This window comes from Lolium perenne, chromosome 7, assembly GCF_019359855.2.
Source record: "Lolium perenne isolate Kyuss_39 chromosome 7, Kyuss_2.0, whole genome shotgun sequence".
NCBI lineage: Eukaryota > Viridiplantae > Streptophyta > Magnoliopsida > Poales > Poaceae > Lolium > Lolium perenne.
In genome coordinates, this window is record NC_067250.2 from 278,869,283 (window position 1) to 278,878,806 (window position 9,524).

Below are 9,524 nucleotides of genomic sequence, written 5' to 3' on the forward strand. Positions count from 1 at the left end.
TACAACTTTGCCCAAAACCACCACCCCAAATTCTTCACCATTTTCAAATGGGAAGCAAGCAAAGTTGGAACTTTCTCACATAATCAAGATCATATGCAAAATGTGATTTTGCATATCAATTCCATTTTGACCACCACCACCACCAAAATGCTCCTTTCAATATATGTTTACAACCCACCAAAAAGATTTTCAAAATTCGAAAATATTTTTCTTGCGGGCATTCTGTCGAACACATGGCAGGCAGGGTATCAATTTGAGCCCATACCTCATTTTCTACTTGGACTTGGTCCAACTTTGACCTCTCTGCACCCTGGAGCCTCCCTCTCACCTCACCACACGATCACCACCACTTGCATTTGGACATGGTTTGTTAAATTCAACTCAAACATGCCATGCCGTGGCATGGCATGGCCTCACCGTGCCATCTCCCTCACCCTTCACTTCTGGACTGCACCACCATGCCCACTGGCTCCCTCTCACCTCCCTGGACGAGCTCGTGCCCTCCCTTGACCGAGACCAAGCTCACACGCGTCGGAACACGAGCGCCCAGACGCGCCCAGGACTGGCCCATGCCGCGCCAGAGCGCGCATGGCACTCCCTCTGGACGCGCCAGAGCGTGACGAGCCCCGCGTCCTCGCTTCACCTCAGCCCTCACGCTCACCGCCAGTCGATGCCTCACCTCACCGTGACACGCCTGGACACGCTCGCTGGCCCGCGGGAACGCCGCAGGTGACGAACGCGACGACGCCCGTCCGCCACAGTGCCCACGGACGCGTGACGCGCGCCACTGTGCTTGACCACCGAACGCTGTTCTGAGCACACCGTGACGATCCCTGAGTCTGCCTAGACACGACGACGCCCTCGCCCACGCCGTTGATCGCCTGCAGCCCTGCCTCGCCACCGTCACCATGACCCTCCGCCCTGGCTCGGAGCCGCTATAAAAGGGGCACTCCGCGCCCCAAATTGAGCACGCCACTCACCTTCCCTCACCTCACAGCTTCTCCTCGCCGCCTCAATTCCATCGATTAGCCACTGCCTCGCCCCAATTGCTAGCTCGCCGCCGCTTACCGTAGCCGAAGCTCGCCGGAGAAGGAGGCCACCCCAGGACGCGCCGCTGCTTCCAGGCGCCTCCCCATCATCGACAACGTCGCGGCGCACCACTCCGACGACCGCCGGAGCTCCGACGACCCCTCCGACCCCCTGCTGCCGCCGCGCTCGCCACTGCCTCTCGCCGTCGACGACGACAACCTCCAGCCGTTGGATCATCGCCGATCCAACGCTCCTCACTTCCCCGCACCGGTTCGGTGAGTAAAACTCACCGACGCGTGGAGTCCCGCCGTCAGACGGCCTGCTCGCGCTGGACGCGAAGTGGGCCGGCCCATTTTCCTTTTTCTCCGCAGCCCAAGTTCTTTCCCGCGCGAAGCCCACCGTTTGAATTCAATTTTGGAAATTAGAAAAATAGCATAATCTGTTGCAAACTTTGAAATTCAATAGTGACAAATCTACTCAGCCAAATTTTACAAACTTTATATTTCTGGAAACCTTATGAAATTGTCTACACAATGCCACTGGATAGAACCCTAGATCTTTTGTAGAATTAAAGTGACAAATTAAACAAGGCAGGGCCTTTTCTGTCTTATTTTAATTCTTAAAAATCAACCAAAAATGCTTTTCAGTTAATTCCACCTCCAATAATTCACTTTTCACTTATACTAATTGTTTCTACAAAAATATGCCATGCTTCCTTTGAATGATCATGGTTTAGTTGATTTAAATGCCTTATGGCTATTTTCTAGTCAAAGATATTGTCCAAAACTATTAATAAATCTTATGTGGGATTTTCCCTCATTTAAATCTTGTCACCACAATTTCCAAATGAAGTGGAGACTCTGGTTATTTAGGTCCCATAGGAATTGTTGGTGATATTAAATCTTTGTTATGCTAGAATTAAATGGTATGAGGTGCTCACCTCATTTAAATCTTTTTCTCCACATGCTAAGTGTGAAGAGGTTGACTTGGGTCAACCTAGGTCACATATTATGCCTAAGAGAAATTAAATCTTAATAAGATAATGAGAGGAAATTATTTCTCTAAATAATTCAAAGTAACATTTAAGTTTAGTATGAGAGGAAATTATTTTTCTTAAATAATAAGAAAAACACATCCACCAACTTATTAGCCAAATGTGATGCTAGTTTAAGTGTGTGAACCATGTCTGTGCATAGTTTAGTAGATTAGTATGGTGTGATGATTGTGTACCCCGTATTCGTATTTTAGACGCTAGTACCGAGGAGTACCAGGAGGAGGAGGTCTACTTCCAGGAAGAAGAAGACCACTTTGACCAGTTTCCCAACCAAGGCAAGATAATACTCTTGCAAAGTGCAAAGCTCACCATGAGCAAGGCATTGCCCCATTTACTTTATGCTTATGATCCTATTTCCCAGTTTTACTCTACAAGCTTTATTTACTGTTGTTTTATCAAAGTACTTGTTGATTTATGATTTACTAGATTAGTATGGAGTTAGTACAAGAGTATCAAACTTAGCCTAGAAGCAAAGCAAATACTTAGCACCCCTCACACATAGTGGCTAGTGCTAAATTAAAAATGACTACTCTAGATGGGAACTTGTGTTGATGAGATGAGGATGGTGAAAACCTTGGAATGATTAGTCATTTCCATTGAAAGATTTTTTTTTGAAGGTGAATATGACACTAAAGTTGACTTGGTGACTTTGGCTAAAAACTGATGATTGATTGGATGCGATACCATTCCAATTTTTGAGTACCCCCACAATACCTGATTATGGGTAGGGCTTAGCTGGAAATTTATGTGTCTTAGTATGGGTTCCCTCTGAACACACATCATAGGGGTTATGCTTGAGGCTGCCTCCGTTGTTGAGAAATGATGTGAACTGAAGGTGAATTGTACGGCCAAGCCCTGTGCAGTTCCCGGGTTAACAGTTGGTTTTCACCGGGAGGCCAAGCTCATGGGGAGAGGTGCCTATACTAGGGTGTGTAAGTGAAAGGTTAACGGTTGGTGATCCGCGTCGAGTTACGATTATTCAGGGTTTTATCACGACGGATGAAATCAAATGTTGTGGCACAAGTGTGCGACCTCTGCAGAGTGTAGAACTATTCGAATAGCCGCGTCCGCGGATATGGACAATTGGAAAGGCCATTCTGTTTCCGTCATCAGAATTTATATCTTTGTGACTGGTGTTTTTGAACTTGAACTTGAAAGGTGACTTTGACTTTGAATCACAACTGAGTTGTGGGAATGACACTAATGTTCCCACTTGAGTTAGTTAGCACTTGAGGAGTTGTTTACCAAAGTGTTTATGAAATAAAATTGGCTTTATGCAAATAAACTTAGAGCTTAGAACACCCTTTTTTGTCAATGCTAGTACTTGCTTTAGTATTAGATTGCGAGTACATAAAGTACTCACGGCTTTGTCCCTGGCTATTCAAATGGCCAGACTATGAAGCCGAGCAGCAGTACGAGGAGGACGATCAGCAGAACGTCTACCACAACTAGGAGCTTCTAACGTCAAGCGTTGGCCTGTGGACTAGAGAGTCCTTGTATCTTACGCTTCCGCTATGAACTGGTGTTTGTTCGTTGATCATTAGATCAACTATTTGTGTAATATGGATCATGTGATTCCAAGTTGTAAGACACTATGGTTTGTAATGAATGATGACTGTGATACTTAACTATTATGCCTCGCAACAACAATTTCCTGGGATTGCGATGTATGACATAATAGGCATCCGGACTTAAAAATCCGGGTGTTGACACATAATAATGATGTCAAGCGAATATGATGTAAAATGACCAAGAGATGAATGGAGATAAAATCTATTATCAATTAGAGCGGGTGAAGCAAAACGGATAAAAAATCTTGGCATGTAGAATAAAGTATGATGAGAAGGAAAAGCTTAGCTCCATGTATGCAATTTACTACTAAGCGACCATGAGCATATCAGATTTTCTGTTTTTTTGTTTTTTGAAGATGAACCATAATATATATACGCCAGCAAGTCGCCTCATTAAAAACCTTCCAGTCCCCTTAGGTACCCTGGTAAGGAAAAGAGTGCGTAAGAAACTTGCTGCTCAAAGAGTTACAGAATGGTTACATCAGGTGAAGCAAAGCCTAGGCACCTAAGGCTCATCGAACCGGTTACAATCATTCCTAACTAAGCCCGCCAAAACGGGAGGAACAGAATCAAGCATAGTGTCGGAATCACCCCTCTTGCCTAGCTGCACCAATCCATGCACCACCCTATTGCTCCCCCGGTCCACCTTCAAAACAGTAATGGATCGGAAGACCTTCAGCATCTCCTGCCCTTCTCTGTAAAGGCTCCAACTCGATGATCTATCAACCAGATTGTTCTTCATAACTTCAATAGTCCTTAGACAATCATCAGATTTTCTGTTGCCTGCAATGGAATCGTCCTATTGGTTACGTTAGGAAGGATTTTGAAATTAAAAGACAAATAATTGTTTAAAATCTCAAACACGGATAATGAAGATATGTGTTATGCTTTTGGTATTACCTGCCAGTTTTTTCCTTTTTTTGAGAACCTAAGCCACAACATACGCTTTTGTATCAAGATTATGGTATGCGTGTGCCTCTGTTTAAGATGATCTATCATCCAGAGAACACCGAAAGCTAGCAAAATATGTCAATAACTATTTTAGAGCCTAATTATAAAATATCTCAATACAAAACCATCAATATCAATGCTTCATGGTATGTTATTTTGATGGTCAATAGATTTTATCTGACTGAAATGTTCCATATGTATCAGAAGCATAGTAGAAAGGTGCACTGTGCTTTTCTGTTGTGTTGCATGCACCTGGGATAGCATCACAGCAATCGACAATAAATGATTCAGCACCATGGCGCACAAAAAAGATGCCAGAGATCCCTTGCACAAAGAAAAACGTGAAAGGGGTGGTTACTTCAGGATAAACATAGGAGTTAAAAATAAAAAGAGGAATCACCACATAGATGCTTCTGAGGCTCAGAAGTCCATTGATGCATGTGGGGAGCTGCAGCGGGCCAGTGACGTCCGTGACAGTAACGAGGTTCCCACGTCACTTCCATTATCAAAGAAGAGCGCCAAGAAGGTTATATTTTTTTGTGTGTGGAAGAATAGGAAGTACAATACAATGCCCGTATGTACTGATGTTTATTGACTGAATGATTGCAGGTTACAATAAAAAATTCAGATAAAAGTCCAACTGCAGGGACCAAAAGACCACTTTCAGAGGCTAGTGGTAGATCAAGAGCAAAAAAGGCTGCCAAATTGATTAATGCCAAGGTAAGCTTGTTTCTTCTTATACTAGATAAGACCATGAGTGCTTTATATACTGACAATGTGATGCTAATGTAGCTTGTTGTTGTAAATGCAGGTTGAAATGACTCAACTGCAAAACAAGTCTAAGCCCGTAAGAAAAGTTGCTCCAATCGTATCTAGATCTCCTATGATAAATAGGATGGCAAGACAAAGGGCGCAATCACATGGAAGTCCAAATTCGCATGCAATATCTCCCACTGTAGTCGCGACTTTGAAGCTCCCTTCTTTGCATGATCTATCACCTACTGCTACAAATGGCACAGCAGCATTTATTCATGATCTATCACCTACTGCTACAAATGGTACCCCAGCATCTATGCATGATCCATCACCCACTCCTACAAATGGTATGTTTAAACCTCTACCTAATGTTCTCAAATATGATCATTCATACAATGAAAATGGCAACATTTGACAATGTCATACTTGTAGGCTCCAAACGCAGGCCACGCAAGCTTACCTCTAAAATATGGAAGGATGTTGAGCCAATATATGTCGGGGGATTATTAATGCAAGGCCGATGCAAGTATTGCGACAATGTATTTCCAGCTTCAAAGGTATCAGGTACCAGCCAACTTGGTAGACATTTGAAGGTATGTGAGGTGAAAGATTCAATGGATGGTGTGATTAAGCAAATTAAAACTTTCGATGAAATAGACCCTGATTGGAAATTTGATCAAGAAGCTGCCAGAATTGAGCTTGTCAATCTAGTTGTCTTGCATGTGCTCCCGTTTACATTTGTTGAGTATGCTGGTTTTAGGAAGTTTTGTGCATCATTGAATCCATGGTTCAAGTCAGTCAATAGAGTAACTATCCAAAGTGATTGCATGGAAGCTTACCATCAGTTTAGAGATCAATATGAATCTTCCTTCAAAAATTTCAATCATAGAGTATCTCTTACTAGTGATATGTGGACCTCGAACCAAAAACTTGGGTACCTCTGTATAACTTGCCACTGGATTGATGATAAATGGACAGTGAGGCACAAAATTATAAGGTTTTGTTTAGTTAAAACACCTCATGATGCATGGAACATGTTTGGCGTCGTACAAAATAGCCTCCGCGACTGGAACATTGAGAACAAGCTATTCAGCTTCACACTAGATAATGCAGAAGTTAACACCAAAATGGTTGGCCATCTTAGAAAAAATCTAGTTGATCAATACCTTCTCCATCATAAAGGGAAACTATTACACGTTAGATGTGCAGCCCACGTGCTGAATCTAATAGTGCAAGATGGATTGAAAACTATGAATTGTGTTGTGGACAACATTAGAGAGAGTGTCAAATTCATCCGAAGTTCTCAGTCTAGACAAGAACTGTTTGATAAGATGGTTGCAAAAGTTGGCATAAAATGCAAACACCACCCATCATTAGACGTGTCTACCAGATGGAACTCCACATTTTTTATGCTACAGTCCACGCTACCATTCAGAAAAGTCTTCGAGACCTTACACGAACAAGACCCAAATTACTCATTTGGTCCATCAAATGAGGAATGGAAAATGGTTCATGACATTTGCGAGCTTCTAAAGGTATTCTGCCATGCCACGAATGTCATCTCAGGCTCAGATTACCCAACCTCTAATCTCTATTTCCTTGAGATTTGGAGTGTGAAAGTAGTCCTGGATGAACAAGCGAAGAGCGAAAATGGTACGGTCAGAATAATGGTGAAAGAAATGAAAACAAAATTTCACAAGTACTTTATGGAGTCGTACCTGTCAAACTGCATCCCTGTGGTACTTGACCCAAGGTTCAAAATGGAGCACGTGGAGTTCCGATTGAAGCAATATTTTGGAGTTAATGCGGGTAAGCACATCCAAGAAGTCAAGACAGCTATGGAAGTATTGTTTACTGAATATACAGCTGGGTTTGAAGAAAATATGGAAATTTTGTCACAAGAAGGAAGTGGTGAGGAGGTTGCTTTGGCTGATAGTTCCCTCTCGGATTGGCAGGCGCATATAAAGCTTAAGGTAGCTAGATGCCGCAATGAGCTGCAACAGTACGTTGAAGAAGGGTTTCATCCTTGTACACCAGATTTCAACATCCTTAAGTGGTGGGATGTGAACTCGGAAAGGTATCCAATCCTTGGCAACATGGCTCGTGATGTGCTAGCTGTACCAGCTTCAACGGTTGCCTCAGAATCTGTGTTCAGCGCATGTAGGAGAGTAATTACAGATCACAGAAGTAGCCTAGCACCTGAAACTGTTGAGGCATTGATGTGTTACGGTGATTGGATTAGATCTCGCAGTAAGTACCTTTTTCCAACATCTACTCTATTTCATACATTTGTATCGTGTGGCCTATTTTAACTTGTATTGCTGCAGAACCTACAAATGCTGGACAGGAAAACCGCTGTGAAGAACAAAGAGTGGTGGATCATCTTGTCTCTGGTACCTGATGTGCCAGATGTTAACTGATATGTACCTGAGAGGTTGGTACTCTGAAATTATATCTCCTTCATTGCGTTTGTTTTTGACATGCTGTAGCTAGTCTGGTGTGTACTGTAAGAGAACCTAAAAATATAGTAGATAGTCTGGTGTGTACTGTAAGAGATTTGCTTAGCTTCTTATATTGTCTTTATTATTGTTGTCAAGATCTGGAACTTTTTCCCTTTGTAGTTTTCTTGCTGGCATCTACTTTAGAAATACAAAATTACTTTTTTATTCTGTTTTTTGTTCAAGCTAAATGGCCAGTGCACACTTAAGTAATTTTTCCATTACCTGATAATGTGTGCATGCATGACTTTAAAATCATATAGGGTGTATTCATTGTAAAGCTTACTTCTTTCAGTACTCTGCATAGGAACAATACGTGGTGAGCAGGTTTTTTCTTTCCAGTATTGCGAGCCACTAAGCCAGCGAAGAGTGTGCCCACTAGCTGTTCGTTGAAATTATCCTGTGATGCGTACTGCGCTACGGAGCATTTCTATTTCGGATTCTTATAGCTTGGTCATGACATTACCTGTGTCTTGATTGTATTGTCCAGTCCAAGTACTAGACTTTATGTGGATTTAATAGTCCAGAGATGAAAACTAACAGTCAATGGTGTTGTTAAGCCTTTTGTTAGCGGAGTGTGCTAACAAAATTTCTGAATCTGTCAAACTTGACTACTTCTAATTCATCCGGATGTTTAACAGGGCATTGTGAAGCTTACTTCTTTCAGTAAATTTTCCATGACCTGATAATATTATGTACTCATTTTAAAAGAGATGCTCATGTGTTTGAGAGGCATTCTCATGTCATTTCTGTTTGTGTTGTTTTGAGATACTCTGAATTTACCGGGACATTTTCCTGTCATTTCCATTTGTATTGTTTTGAAATACTCTGAATTTCTGGACGCTGCTTATACATATATGTATTATAGCAAGTATACGTCTGAAGAAATAAACAGCTAGTGGGTAAAGTCTGAAGGAATAAGCAGCTAGGCGTAGTAGTAGCAAGCCTCGATCGCTTGATACTACGGCAAGCAACTGCGCGATCCAAGCCAACGGCCCATGTGCTTGGCGGGTTAAAGTGGGCTGACTGGACGCTACTTTCTATTAGAAAAATAAAAGTGCAGCAAGTGGGCTCCCGCTTTGGGCTGGCGGACAGAGGTGGCCAAATAGTGGTTTCCCACGGACAGGCCCACCTACAGCCTGATTCTGAGCTGATGGTATGGAACCGGTCAGTTAGTAGATATTGATTCAACCTCTTTTGCTGAACGTTGGTGAGGGATTGCCTGAGTTTGAACCGTCTGCGCGAATGCTACCATTGTTGGCAGTGACAAGGCTGGGAGACTCGAGATGGCATGCAGCTAATGAATGGCAGGTCATGTTTTCCCAACATAAGGAGCTGGCATCTTAATAGTTTCACAGGAATATCTAGACATAAGCAAGAAAACTGTAAAAACGTACTGGGCAGCGTGGGTAGGAAAAAGCAGCCCAATCTGATGGCGTGAGATTGTTTCAATGGATAATTCAGCGACACAGTGCGCCCAAACCATACGGAGAGACGATTCGTGAAGCCGAACAAAGATAAATCTGATCTGATGTTTCAATTCCTCCGCTTCGACGTGCCCTGGCTGCTTGTGGAGTAGAGCTCAAGGGGAATACATCCGGGAACACCAGCAGACGCAGTCGATGGACATAGCGAGCAGGTTGCTCGAGAGGGGAAACTGGGTGT

The 9,524-nt window shown here is 42.9% G+C and overlaps 1 protein-coding gene across 1 annotated transcript; it reads left to right on the forward strand.

Annotated features, from left to right (window-relative positions):
• The first annotated feature begins 4,900 nt into the window (after positions 1–4,900).
• On the forward strand, positions 4,901–8,111 carry LOC127315248 (zinc finger BED domain-containing protein RICESLEEPER 2-like). Its single transcript, XM_071824324.1, has 5 exons — positions 4,901–5,131; positions 5,215–5,325; positions 5,417–5,708; positions 5,794–7,611; positions 7,689–8,111. Exons 1-5 carry the CDS (start codon positions 4,901–4,903, stop codon positions 7,760–7,762), a joined length of 2,526 nt encoding a protein of 841 aa, XP_071680425.1. The 3' UTR covers positions 7,763–8,111.
• Positions 8,112–9,524: the final 1,413 nt, after the last annotated feature.